Here is a 14,681-nt window from a genome sequence, read left to right as displayed (position 1 = left end):
AATTGTAACATAATATCACTACTGAATACTTGATATTTCACACTTTAACTTAAGTTTTATTTTTTGGATCGAGTCTGTATTTAGGGCAAGAAATGCTTGCGCTAGATAACAAAACCTTGCCACCCATTATCAGCAGCAAGCACGCCCAGATAGGTATGAGCAGAATCTGATTTATGAGCAACAGATATTTCCCTCTACACTTTTCTAACAATCTCAATCTTTTATTTTTACTGTATTGAAACACTTATTTCCCATGCCATCCACTCCTGCGGTCTGAGCAACATTCATTTTCAGTGCTGGGGAATAGGCTGAGACGCTGATGGCTGCAAAGGCTCATAGAAACATAGAAGATAGGAGCAGGAGAAGGCCATTCGGCCCCTCGAGCCTGCTCCGCCATTCAATGAGATCATGGCTGATCATCCAAATTCAGTACCCTGTCCCTGCCTTCTCCCCATATCCCTTGATCCCTTTAGCCTTAAGAAATATATCTAACTCCTTCTTGAATATATTTAACTAGCTGGGGGAGCCCGGCTTTGCCCGGACTGTTTTGGACCGGGCGGTTTAAATCGAGTGCCAGGCTTTGGGGCCTCTCTGTGTCCCTCTGTGAATCTGGTGCCGGGCAACATTTTAAATGGAGTCCCAGGCTTTTGGGCCCTGTCTCTGTGTCCCTCTCAATCTGCTGCCGGTCAACATTTTAAATCGAGTACCAGGCTTTCAGGCCGTGTCTGTCTGTCCCTCTGTGAATCTGCTGCCGGGCAACATTTTAAATCGAGTCCCAGGCTTTTGGGCCCTGTCTCTCTGTCCCTTTGTGAATCTGCTGCCGGGCAACATTTCTACCTTTTAATACCTTCAAAGATGAAAGTGAAAGTACTTATAAAACGTTTTTGGTAAATCTTTTAAAAATAACATAAGAGATACTAACTTTTTGGAAGCTGCATCAGCAGATTTTGAGCTGGTAGTAAATGGTGTTTTTAGCTTGAGGCAATGGCTGGCACATCCCTGAGATGAAAACGATTAGTCCCGCCCACACACACACACCGATTGGCCAACCATCAGGGGACTGTACTGTAGGATTGGTCAATCGTGACGGCACAGGATTGGTCGAACCTTGATGTCAGTCAATCAATGCTAAGTAGCAGATAATGAGTTTAATTTTGAAGGTTTTTTGCATAAGGCGCGAACAATTTTCGTCCGACCGAAAAGTAAATACGCTTACGACCGTCCCAGAACCGTAAGCTTTCGTCGGAGGTAACGCACGCGTAGGTACGCTCTATAACTTTCAAGCGCATAGCCGGACAGACGCACACGTGAGGACAGACAGACAGACAGAACGATCCGTTTATATATATAGATAGATAGATAGAAGATAGATACGTTTCAATGAGTCCAATGAAAGCTCCAAGAGTCTTTCCATCCCATCAATCTGGATTGAGGCCATCATCCTTACCTGTTGCACCATCCATTCTGCCAATGTGGTCTTTACAAAAGTGTCACATTCTTTAACTTTTACATAGAATTACATAAAATTTACAGCACAGAAACAGGCCATTCGGCCCAACTGGATTATGCCGGTGTTTATGCGTCACACAAGCCTCTTCCCACCCTACTTCATCTAACCCTATCAGCATTGCCTTCTCTTCCTTTCTCCCTCGTGTTTATCTAGCTCCCCCTTAAATGCATTTGTGCTATTCACCTCAACCACTCCTTGTAGTAGCGAGTTCCACATTCTCACCACCTTTTGGGTAAAGAAATTTCTCCCGAATTCCCTACTGGATTTATTAGTGACTATCTGATATTTATGGCCCCTAGTTTTGATCCCCCCCACAAGTGGAAACATTTTCTCTACGTCATATTTACAAGTAAGGTTTCTAATAATATTTACAAGTAGTCTTCCAGAGTAAAAATCCTTACCTCAGTTCCTCTTTTAAAATTAGTCTGTCGAATGGATCTTCTGATTAAGTGCCTTGTAGAATCCACATTGGGCTCTCCGATGCTGCGATCTGTCACAGCATCACTGGAGTCTGCAGGACAACTTTCAGTGGAATTCTTTTGATCAATCTTCATTCTTTGTTCGATTGCTAGTAATTAAGAGGAAGAAGAAAAAAATAGAACATAAGAAAATTTCAGGTAACATAGAAGATAGGAGCAGGAGTAGGCCATTCGGCCCCTTGAGCCTGCTCCGCCATTCAATGAGATCATGGCTGATCATCCAAATTCAGTACCCTGTCCCTGTTTTCTCCCCATATCCCTTGATCCCTTTAGCCTTAAGAAATATATCCAACTCCTTCTTGAATATATTTAATAAGTTGGCCTCAATTGCCTTCTGTGGTAGAGAATTCCACAGGTTCACCACTCTCTGGGTGAAGAAATTCCTCCTCATTTCTGTCCTAAATGGCTTACCCCTTATCCTTAGACTGTGACCCCTGGTTCTGGACTCCCCCGCCATCGGGAACATCCTTCCTGCATCTAGTCTGTCCAGTCCTGTCAGAATTTTATAAGTTTCAATGAGATCCCCTCTCATTCTTCTAAACTCCAGCGAGTATAAGCCCAATCGACCCAATCTCTCCTCATACATCATTCCTGCCATCCCAGGTATCAGTCTGGTGAATCTTCGCTGAAGGTAGAAGGGGGGACTTTCAGTCCATTAAAGCTCACTCCTCCAGTACATTAACTTTGCTGTCAGCACTGAGCAAATAACCTTCACCTGACAGCTATTTTACATTTAATGTTCACCAATTTTACTTATGTCTGGCAGTCCTACTTTCTTATAAGTATTGTTTGGATGTAATAATCTGGATTTACCTAATTTATCCCATTTAATATTTTAGATAATTCGACGAGATAGCCTTTAACCAATTCTCTTTCTGGGCTGCAAAGTTTTTAAGCTTCCCGAATCATTCCTCATAGCTCAGCCTCTTCACGCTTGCTGCCTTACTCTAAATGCGAGTAAAATGTTTTTTTTGCCATGGCCACCAAAACTGAATGGGTCCCTTTATAAGTCTCAGTGCACTAACTCTATCCCATTCATTCTATACAAAAGCAAAATGCCACAGATGCAAGAAATCTGAAATGAGAGAAAATGTTGGAAATACTCAGCGGGTCAGGTAGTATCTGTGGAGATCTACAGATGCTGCCTGACCTGCTGATTATTTCCAGCATTTTCTCTTCCCATTCATTCTATACTTGTGTCCACAATTGACCTATGTATAATGCTCTATATTTATCAGTATTATTAAGCCTCATTTGCTACACATTTGTCCAATTATACAGATAATATAAATCCTTCTGCAGATATTGTTGCTGGACCCTCAGTCTTTACAGGTTTCCCTATTTTTGTCTTGTTAGCAAATTTGATCAGCCTGTATTTGGTTTCACCAAACAGGATATTTACACAGATCTTATATTAAAAAAACGACTTTCCATGGGACATCTGTTCTATAATAAGCAGCTGTTTTTTGCTCCACCTTTACTGTATTATCCTCGCTGAGTGAAGCTTCAAATCGTGGAGCAAGCACTTTTCCTTTGGAGATCTTAAGCTAAGGTGCAGTACCATAAAATCCCAAATGGACAGCAAATTAATATTTAAAGCCAGTGATGACTGTACTGGTGCAGCAAACAACTTGCTCTCATATCGCACCTGTAATAAAGAAAAATATCCCAATGCACTATCCGGAAGGCCAAGCCTTGCTGGGAGAGTTAACATAGAAACATAAAAACATAGAAGATAGGAGCAGGAGTAGGCCATTTGGCCCCTCGAGCCTGCTCCGCCATTTAATGAGATCATGGCTGATCATCCAAATTCAGTACCCTGTCCCTGCTTTCTCCCCATATCCCTTGATCCCTTTAGCCTTAAGAAATATATCTAACTCCTTCTTGAATATATTTAATGAATTGGCCTCAACTGCCTTCTGTGGTAGAGAATTCCACAGATTCACCACTCTCTGGGTGAAGAAATTCCTCCTCATTTCTGTCCTAAATGGCTTACCCCTTATCCTTAGACTGTGACCCCTGGTTCTGGACTCCCCGACCATTGGGAACATCCTTCCTGCATCCAGTCTGTCTAGTCCTGTTAGAATTTTATAAGTTTCAATGAGATCCCCTCTCATTCTTCTAAACTCCAGCGAGTATAAGCCCAATCGACCCAATCTCTCCTCATACGTCATTCCTGCTATCCCAGGTATCAGCCTGGTGAATCTTTGCTGCACTCCCTCCATGGCAAGAACATCCTTCCTCAGATAAGGCGTCCAAAACTGCACACAATACTCAAGGTGTGGTCTCACCAAGGCCCTGTACAACTGCAGCAAGACATCCTTGTTCCTGTACTCAAACCCTCTCGCTACGAAGGCCAACATACCATTTGCCTTCTTAACCGCCTGCTGCACCTGCGTGCTTACCTTCAGCGACCGGTGCACAAGGACACCCAGGTCTCGTTGCACTTCTCCTTCTCCCAATCCCATTAAGAGAGGTGACCTAACCGCTTGGTCAAAGAGATGAGTTTTTAAAGGTGGAGAGAGAAGTGAGCTGTAGAGAGTAAGGTTGAGGCAGCTGAAGACACAGTTAGTGGGAGTGAAGAAAGTCATGCACAGAAAGGCCATGCTAGGAGACCAAAGGATGCGTAATGAAACATAAAGCTGAAGGAGAGTGCAGAGGTAGGGTAGAACGATGCCATGGAGGGATAGTAAGAGTACAACAGTTTTAAATTCAATGCTTTGAGGAACAGGAGAGCCTGCGCAACTCAGAAGGACCAGGATGATGCATTCATGCGGGACAGGATACATTGTGGACTAGTTGGGAGTTTAGGAAAGAAAGAAACAAAGAAAGACTTGCATTTCTATAGCGTCTTTCATGACCTCTGGACATTCCAAAGCACTTTACAGCCAAAGAAGTACTTCTGAAGTGTAGTCACTGTTGTAATATAGGAAACGCGGCAGCCAATTTGAGCACAGCAAGCTCCCACAAACAGCAATGTGATAATAAGCAGTTAATCTGTTCCTTTTTTTTTTAGTGATGTTGGTTGAGGGATAAATATTAGCCAGGACACTGGAGTAACTCCCCTGCTCTTCTTCGAAATAGTGCCATGGGATCTTTTACGTCCACCTGAGAGGGCAGACTCAGTTTAATGTCTCAACCGAAAGACAGCACCTCTGAGGGTGCTGCACTCCCTCAGCACTGCACTGGAGTATCAGCCTAGCTTTTTGTGCTCAAGTCTCTGGAGTGGGATTCGAACCCACAACCTTCTGACTCAGAGTCAAGAGTGCGGTCCACTGAGCCACAGCTGACACAGGAAGGATGGAGGAGGACATTGGAGGAATCAGGTGTAGAGGAGACAAAAGCAAGGATAAGGGTTTCAGCAATGGTGAGGGTGATCTACGGGTAGAACTGGGCAATGCATCTTGATGACTTATAATGTGTACGGAGAGGTAGGATTTGGGTTCCAATGGATGGGTTTCTTTCAGCCACGGCGTGAGTCTAAGATGAAAATGCAAGATGGATTTATGGCCAAAAGAAAAGAGAAACAGTCACCAATGTGTCGCCCAGCAGAAGAGTCACAGCATCCACATCTCTTCCCCAAAACCCTGTTCAGGAGGACCTAGATTATGTAGCTTGTGACACCACTGCATTTGATCAACTAGCACATCACATTGGCTCCATGTCGCAGGCAGTCTTACATGCCTTTAAAATCACACTGAAGGTTAATATTTATCATGTAGCTGATATTCAGTGCACACTTTTTCCTTGTAAAGGTGAAGCCCATTTAGCCAAACCCAGAGAAGTCTAAGCAGAGGTGGGCAAAAGCCAATGCTTAGGCAATCTCCACACTACATACAGGAAACTCTCGATTTACCGGCACCTAAATAACCGGAAATCTCGGTTAACCGGCAAAATTCAGGAGTAGGTTCAGGTAAGTTTTACTTCATATTCTACTTGCCTTCCTCAATCTGTTGCTGTGCAAGGGTGTGGCTGCAGCTGTTGCTAAGCTACAGAGACGCTTGGAACTTGTGGCTGTTGTTCTGAACCTGTTGCTAAGCAACAGGGTTTGTTGCTTTATACGGAGCTCTCAGCTCTCCGTATCTTTTACTATAGCTTTTGGTTATCCGGAATTTTTGATGAACCGGCACCACGTCGGTCCCGTCGGTGCTGGATAAAAAAAAGTTTCCTGTATGTGTAGGAATGTTGCTGGAGTCTAACTAAATTAAAACCATGCACTATACCAGGACAGAGCACTGGTAAGCTTCCCACCATTTATTCAGCTGGAACAAGCTTAGCCATTTGGAGCTAGGAGCCTGATACTCGCGTCAAAACCAGTGAGTGGGCCAAATAATTCAGCACAAATGTGAGCCCCGATACACAGAGAATTCACACAGCCCTATTCACAAAAATTCAAACCCACAATACATAAATATTGTTCGGCCCATGTCCAAAAAAGCATTACCATCCGAACACAAAAATAAGAGTCTACCCACGCACATAGAAAGCCAGACAGCCCAAACAGAAAGGCAACATCTCCATCAACCAAAAAAGGCGAGGTCCACCCCATACCATTCTCACCCTCCCTCCTTCTCCTTCCCCCACACTGAAAACAAGGAAGATTCGGCCTCACCTTTTAAATTTCCCAGGCTGATTGGTGCAAGAAGCTACTTCCTGATTGGTCTAATCTGACAAAGCCTTTTCAATTTGGGAAATCTGTAAAGCAGCAAGCTGAGCTGTCCAGCCCCTTCTCCCTTCTATGCTTCTTATTGGACAAGTAGGACAACTCCCCCCCCGTGTAATCAACTCAAATATCCAAAGTGCCCCCTTTTTAAAAGGGCACAAACAATAAACACCCAAAATTATGGGGGGGGAAAAAAGGAAACTTAATAAATTGAATCATAATATTATTTACACTGTGTCAACGACGCCCTCCAGCCCCTGCGGCGCCCTCCAGTCGCAGAAAGCCTCAAGCACTGCATGCTCCTTCTTCAGGGCCACCCGGGCGCAGACAAGGATGCGGAAGGGAGGCAGGCAGCAGGAACGACCCCCCCCACCCCCTCACGTTCAACCTGGGCCTGTGGACAATCACCATCCAGTTCTCATTTGTTCTCGTATTAAGAGCACAAAGTCAATTTCAATCACGGTTATCTTCAGCTCCCAGTGAAACTAACTATAGTTAAACCCAACTCTGTGTGTGTGTGTTTTAATATGCAAACAAACACTTCTGGGCCAGAGTTGGTTAATGGGCCACCTGTTAAAACACTGCCACATAACAGTATTAACTTGCAGGGTTATTGGCTCGGGACAATAATTACCGGAAGACATTACCTGGAGGGCGGGTATGTGAACACGATCGGACATCCATGGCTCAGACTGTTCTATTGGGGGTATCTGCCTATGAGGATAAGGGGTAAGCCACTAAGGATAAGGGGTGGGCCATTTAGGACAGAAATGAGGAGAAATTTCTTCACCCAAAGAGTGGTGAACCTGTGGAATTCTCTACCACAGAAGGCAGTAGAGGCCAATTCATTAAATATATTCAAGAAGGAGTTGGATATATTTCTTAAGGCTAAAGGGATCAAGGGGTATGGGGAGAAGGCAGGGACAGGGTACTGAATTTGGATGATCAGCCATGATCGCATTGAACAGCGGAGCAGGCTCGAGGGGCCGAATGGCCTACTCCTGCTCATATCTTCTATGTCTATGGTCCAACCTTGATTGGGTTGCAGTGGTAAGTAGTTGCTGCATCTCCAACTGGTGGAACCAGAATTTGATGGGGTATGCTATCTACCTATGCTGCAGTCAGGGGATTATCAGCAATGTGCTCACATTTTATGGTGAGTTGTTACTAGTACCTGCTGTCAGCCCAGCAAGGACTAAAAATCCATGCGCCTCAGTTGGCCCATGATACACATTTTTCTATTTGCTCTTGGGACGCTGGCAATGCCACATTTACTGCCCATCCCTAGCTGTCCTGAAAAGGTGATGGTGGGCCGTCTTGTTGAAGTCCTTGTGGTGATGGGTGTTAGGTAGGGAATTCCAGGATTTAAATACAGCAACAATAAAGGAACGCTACTATATGTCCAGGTCAAAATGGTGTGTGACTTGGAGATGATGCTGTTCCTATGGCATTGCTGCTCTTGTCCTTCTTGATGGTAGAGGTTGCGGGGCTGGGCAACTTGACTGCAGTGCATCCTGCAGCAGCACAGTGCATCAGTGGTGGATGAGGTGGACACAGAGTTCAGAGGCAGGGGTGCCAGTCAAGCCTGGTATGTCCTGTACTGTGTTGAACTTCGAGATGTTGCAGCTGCACCCATCTAGGCGAGCGGTGAGTATTCCGTCACTTTTGACTTGAGCATTGTAGTTGGTAGCGAGGCAGAGAGAGATCAGGAGGGGAGATATCTGTAGCAGATTACCCAGGCTGTGTCGTGCTCTCGTAGCTAGTGTTGATATGGTTGGTCTAATTAAGCTTCTGGTCAGTGGTGACCCCGCAGGATGTTGATGTGGGGGACTCAGCAATTGTGGTGCTATTGAAGGTCAGGGTCAGGTTCCTCTCTTTTTAGAGATTATTGCCTGGCGCTTACATAGCATGAATGTTACCTGCCTCTTTTCAAGACATGGATCTTGTCCAGGTCCTGCTGTAGGCCAGCACAGCCCACTTCAATTTCATAGTTGTCATTGGAGCTGAATACTACTGAATCACCAGCAAAATCAGCTTCACTCCTGCCCTTATGACAGAAGGAAGGTCATTGATGAAGCAGCTGATGCTGGTTGGGCCAGGGACACTGCCCTGAGGAACTCCAGCCACTGAAGAATTTTCTCATTGACTCCAGTTTTGCTCGGGCTCCTTGGCGCCATGCTCAGTCAAACACTATCTTGATGCTGAGGCAGCTACTCTCACCTCTCCCCTGGTATTCCGCTCTTGCATCCATGTCTGGATTAAGGATGTGACAACATCAAGAGGTAAGTGACTATCAAGAGCACCATTTATGATCGGCCCGCTAGCTTAACTCATTGAAGGGACCTAGGAGGGTAGACTTGTGGCTTCACGGATGCAATTATTCCTGCTTAGCTCCAGATAACCCTACACGCCAATGCCATAAAGGAAAGAACTAGTGGGACGTTTACCAGTGTTGTGTGCTGGTAAACTGCATGGTTTTAACGCCTTGAACTTCAGCATTATGCTTATGCACATTTGTAACATAGAAACATAGAAGATAGGAGAAGGAGTAGGCCATTCGGCCCCTCGAGCCTGCTCCGCCATTCAATGCAATCATGGCTGATCATCCAAACTCAGTACCCTGTTGTCTTTTTCTGTACCACCTCCAATGCCAATATACCTTTACTCCAGTGCAGTGACCAGGATTGTACATGGTACTCCAGGAGTGGCCGTTACAGTGCCTTGTACTTGTCCCATCCTTCTGACTACACATCACAGCGAGCTGTCCAACAATACTCCCAAAACTTTGTTCTGTGTTGTGTCCTGCAGCTCAGAACTATACTGTACTTGCGTTTATAACCCCACTGTTTATTTCCTTTTAACGTGGACAAATGGAAGATGACTTCACTTGATACTAACCAGCCCACCTTTCCAAGATTCCTTTGTATGTGGTTTGTCTTGTTCCCACATTTGATGTCACCAGTAAACAAAGACAGCTTTGCTTCCAACCCCAGCTCCAAATCATTTACACTCCAGATGTTGTCCGACCAACATCTTACACCGCAATACAATCTCTCTTGATTTGCACTCAAACCCTTTGCTAATGCAACCATGTACCTTATTTGCCCCATCAGCCCAAGGTTCTTGCTGATCAATTCATAGAATTGTCCACAATAACTCCTAGAAATTTTTTCCTAATTCAACAATATTGCCTTTCCTGCATCACAAACTAAAAGCAGGAAATTGAGAGTAAGACGGGAAGTCGGGCAGAAGGTTCATCCAATGGGTTATAGCTATGGAATAAGTTACCGGAGAAGACCATTGAAATGGGCAAATCACCCAACAGATCTCCATCATTTCAAAGACTTTTGCTGCAGCCGATGAACATACTGGTCTGTAGTTTCAAGCACATCACTAGGACTTTTCATAAATATTAAAAATTGGAAGCTTCAATACTAGATTCCCATATTCTTCTGTATTTAATGAAGTTACAAAAATGTCAGTGAACACTTAACTAATATCTATCCCCTTTAAGGCTTAAATATGCAAGATCCAGTTTTCCCAGTCACTTAATTTCCATTTGGGCTTATACTCTCTGGAGTTTAGAAGAATGAGAGGTGATCTCATTGAAACATACAAGATTCTGAGGGGGATTGACAGGGTAGATGCTGAGAGGTTGTTTCCCCTGGCTGGAGTGTCTAGAACTAGGGGGCATAGTCTCAGGATAAGGGGTAGGGCATTTAAGACCGAGATGAGGAGGAATTTCTTCACTCAGAGGGTTGTGAATCTTTGGAATTCTCTGCCCCAGAGGGCTGTGAATGCTGAGGCTTTGAGTATATTCAAGGCTGAGATAGATCGATTTTTGGACTCATGGGGAATCAAGGGATATGGAGATCGGGCGGGAAAGTGGAGTTGAGGTCGAAGATCAGCCATGATCTTACTGAATACAGAGCAGGCTCGAGGGGCTGTATGGCTCTTATATCTTATGTTCTTCTTTCCACCCTTAACCTTACAGCCCGACATTTACAGGGAGGGTGCGGGTGAGGCCGAAAAATGCCTTAGAATCGGGCAAGGCCAGGGACGCGGAGGCCCTGCTCAGCTTGACGGCAAGGCTTCACTTGCATCTTGTAAGCCCGTCGCCCGCCCAGCAGCCGGACAAATGGACAGCTTGGTTGGCGGGGGGAGGGCTATGGGGAGATCAGGGCTGGAGGGAGGACGAAGGCTTCCTCGAGGGGTCGGGGGAGTGGGGAAAGCAATCCTGCTCTTCTTGGCCTGAAAGAGCCACTTATCTTGGGCAGCCGTCAGCACCCGCCTCCGTTCTAACACCAATTTTCTCCATCCCCAGGAAACCCGTGCAACAACAGCAAGCGCTGGGCCAGTGTCTCAAGATGCGTTTCAGAAGAAGGGAGTGACAACAGTGGTTAAGATGGGTTGCTGTGAGTTCAACTTTGGGACGAATGGGTATTCGGTGTTGGCAGCAACTTTTCCACTGCCTTGAGGTTGTAGTTGGGCATGTTGGATGTGGTACCTTAGGAAGAACATAGGAACATAAGCCATTCGCCCCCCCCCCCCCCCCCAGCCTGTTCTGCCATTGAATGAGATCATGGCTGATCTGTAATTTAATTCCATTTACCCACCTTAGCTCCATATCCTTTTATTCCCTTGTCTAACAAAAAGCTACTCACGATAGCAAAATACTGCAGATGTTGGAAATCCGAAATAACAACAGAAAATGCTGGAAAAACTCAGCAAGTCAGGCAACATCCGTGGAGAGAAATTTGAGTTGACGTTTCGGGTTTGACCCTTCTTCAAAACTGGAGAGAAAAGGAACTAGATCGAAGGCAGGGCTGCGATCGGACAAAAGAATAAAAGAACCAAAAGAAGTAAAAGAGATTAGAAGCTAGACGAGATGGTAATAGGCTGTGATTAGGTGTAAAGTGTACTGGCAGGGCAAAAGATAGCTGCCAGGTGTGAGAGAGAAACAAAAGGAAAGGGGGGGGGGAAAAGGAAAGGAGTGGAAAAATATAAGTGAAAATGAAATAGGGGCCGAGGTTATGATCTGAAATTGTTGAACTCGATATTGAGACCGGAAGGCTGCAGACTGCCTAATCGGAAGATGAGGTGCTGTTCCTCGAGTTTACGTTGAGCTTCCGTGGAACAGTACAAGAGGCCAAGGACGGTGAGGTCCGAGTGGGAATGGAGCGGTGAATTGAAATGACAGGCGACCGGAAGCTCGGGGTCACCCTTACGGACTGAACGGAGGTGTTCCGCAAAGCGGTCACCCAATCTGCGTTTGGTCTCCCCAATGTAGAGGAGACCGCATCGTGAGCAGCGAATACAGTATACTAGATTGCGAGAAGTACAAGTAAATCGCTGTTTCACCTGGAAGGGGTGTTTGGGGCCCTGGACAGTGGGGAGGGGGGAGGTATAGGGGCAGGTGTTACATCTCCTCCGCTTGCACGGGAAGGTGCCAGGCGAAGGGGAAGGGCTGTTTGGGGTGATAGAGGAGTGGACTAGGGTGTCTCGGGGAGAGCGGTCCCTGCGGAATGCTGAAAGGGGAGGGGAGGGGAAGATACGTTTGGTGGTGGGATCACTTTGGAGGTAGCGGAAATGCCGGAGGATGATCCGTTGAATGTGGAGGCTGGTGGGGTGAAAGGTGAGGACAAGGGGAACCCTATCGTGGTTCCGGGAGGGAGGGGCAGGGGTGAGGGCAGAGGTGCGGGAGATAGAACTGACACGGTCGAGGGCAGTGTCAACCACGGTAGAGGGGAATCCTCGGTTGCGGAAAAAGGAAGACATGTCTGAAGCACTGGTGTGGAAGGTGGCATCGTCGGAGTAGATACGGCGGAGGCGGAGAAACTGGGAGAATGGAATAGAGTCCTTACAGGAAGCGGGGTGGGAGGAAGTGTAGTCCAGGTAGCTGTGGGAGTCAGTGGGCTTGTAGTAAATATTGGTCGATAACCTATCCCCAGAGATGGAGACGGAGAAGTCGAGGAAGGGAAGGGAAGAGTCAGAGATGGACCATGTGAAGGTGAGGGAAGGGTGGAAATTGGAGGCAAAGTGAATGAAATTGTCAAGTTCAGGGTGAGAGCAGGAAACGGCACCGATACAGTCATCAATGTATCGGAAAAAGAGGTGAGGGAGGAGATTTAACTGAGGGAGCATCTACTGCTTTTAGTGGGAGAGAATACCACACTTGTACCACCCTTTGCGTGAAGAAGAGATTCCTAACTTCTCTCCTGAATGGCCTGGCTCTGATTTCAAGGTTGTGTCCCCCTTGTACCTTAAAGATCTGCCACTTGTCCAAAGTGTCTTGTGAAACACTCCATGGATTAACGATTGCCTAAAGAAGCCAAGGCTCGCCACCTAACCTTACCCACCATGTGAGATCTCCAACGTAGACAACGGACTGGGAAACTGGCTCCAACCCCAGCCGCTCACTGCCACTCCTCCCAAGCCCAGACAGACCCAGGCCCCCTTACTTGATCTCCCGAGTTGGCGCAGACAGGATGCGGCCTTGGTGCGGGGTGAGGGCGGTTTGCTCGCCCGCTTGTTCAGGCGGCCGCGGCCTCTCGGCGGCCTCCTCCCGTCCGACTCGGGCTGTGCGGCGCGGCACCCGGACATGGTGAGAGGTCGGCAGAGGGTCAGTGAGCGGCCACAGGGCGGGGATCAGTGAGGGGCCGGGCTCCGGCCACGGGTGGGGTGGGGTGGGGCGGGGGGTCAGTCGGGCTCCGGCCGCTGTCCGCTGAGCGATGCTGGGCGGGAGACACCGCGCAACGCCTGGTGGGATCACGCGGGAGAGAGGCGTCACAGAGAGAGAGGGAGGAAGGAGAGAGGGAGGGAGGAGAGAGGAGGGGAGGAGGAGAGAGGAGGGGAGAGGGAGGGAGGAGGAGAGAGGGAGGAGAGAAGAGAGGAAGGAGGGGAGGAGAGGAGGTGAGAGGAGGAAGGAGGAGGGGAGAGGAGGAGGAGAGAGGAGGAGGAGGGAGGAGAGAGGAGGAGGAGGAGGAGGGAGGAGAGGGGAGGAGGAGGGAGAGAGGAGGGGAGGAGGAGAGAGGAGGAGGAGGGAGGAGGGGAGAGAGGAGGGGGAGGGAGAGGAGGAGGGAGGGAGGAGGAGAGGGGGAGGAGGAGGGGGAGAGGAGGGGGAGGGGGGGAGAGGAGGAGGAGGAGGGGGAGGGGGGGGAGAGGGGGAGGAGAGGAGGGGGGGGAGAGGGGGAGGAGAGGAGGGGGGGGAGAGGAGGAGGAGAGGAGGGGGGGAGAGGAGGAGGGAGAGGGGAGGGAGGAGGAGGAGGGAGAGGGGAGGGGAGGAGGAGGGAGAGGGGGAGGGAGGAGGAGGGGGGGAGAGGAGGAGGAGGGGAGGGAGGAGGAGGGGGGGAGAGGAGGGGGGGAGGGGAGGAGGGGAGGGAGGAGGAGGGGGGGAGAGGAGGAGGGAGAGAGGGGGAGGAGGAGAGAGGGGGAGGGAAGGAGGGGGAGGGAGAGGAGGGAGGAGGGGGAGGAGAGGAGGGGGGGGAGAGGAGGAGGAGAGGAGGGGGGGAGAGGAGGAGGGAGAGGGGAGGGAGGAGGAGGGAGGAGAGGGGAGGGAGGAGGAGGGAGAGGGGAGGGAGGAGGAGGGGGGGAGAGGAGGAGGAGGGGAGGGAGGAGGAGGGGGGGAGAGGAGGGGGGGGAGGGGGGGAGAGGAGGGGAGGGAGGAGGAGGGGGGGAGAGGAGGAGGGAGAGAGGGGGAGGAGGAGAGAGGGGGAGGGAAGGAGGGGGAGGGAGAGGAGGGAGGAGGGGGGGGAGGAGGAGGGAGGGGAGAGGAAGGAGAGAGGGAGGAGGAGAGAGGGAGGAGGGGAGGGAGGAGGAGAGAGGGAGGAAGGGGAGAGAGGGGGGGAAGGAGAGGGAGGAAGGGAGGAGGAGAGAGGGAGGAGGGGAGAGGAAGGAGAGAGGGAGGGGGGGAGAGGAAGGAGAGAGGGAGGAGGGGAGAGGAAGGGGAGAGGGAGGGTGGGGAGGAGGGAGAGGAAGGAGGAGGGAGAGGGAGGAGGGGAGAGGAAGGAGAGAGGGAGGAGGGGAGAGG

The 14,681-nt window shown here is 48.7% G+C and overlaps 1 protein-coding gene across 2 annotated transcripts in view; it reads right to left on the bottom strand.

Moving 5' to 3' along the window:
* topaz1 (testis and ovary specific TOPAZ 1) overlaps positions 1-13,333 on the bottom strand; it is a 94,217-nt gene extending 80,884 nt beyond the window's left edge. For both annotated transcript variants that reach the window (XM_085993707.1, XM_085993708.1), the window contains exons 1-2: positions 13,114-13,333; positions 1,912-2,078 (exon numbers count right to left, since the gene is read on the bottom strand). In XM_085993707.1, coding sequence (XP_085849833.1) covers positions 1,912-2,078; positions 13,114-13,255 — 309 coding nt within the window. In that variant the 5' untranslated portion in view covers positions 13,256-13,333. The remainder of the gene's footprint in view (positions 1-1,911; positions 2,079-13,113) is intronic.
* Between the last annotated feature and the right edge of the window lie 1,348 nt (positions 13,334-14,681).

Source organism: Somniosus microcephalus, chromosome 7 (assembly GCF_052327205.1).
Source record: "Somniosus microcephalus isolate GS21.2 chromosome 7, FLI_Smic_1.0, whole genome shotgun sequence".
Taxonomy (NCBI): Eukaryota; Metazoa; Chordata; class Chondrichthyes; order Squaliformes; family Somniosidae; genus Somniosus; species Somniosus microcephalus.
This window is presented reverse-complemented; position numbering and strand designations above follow the sequence as displayed.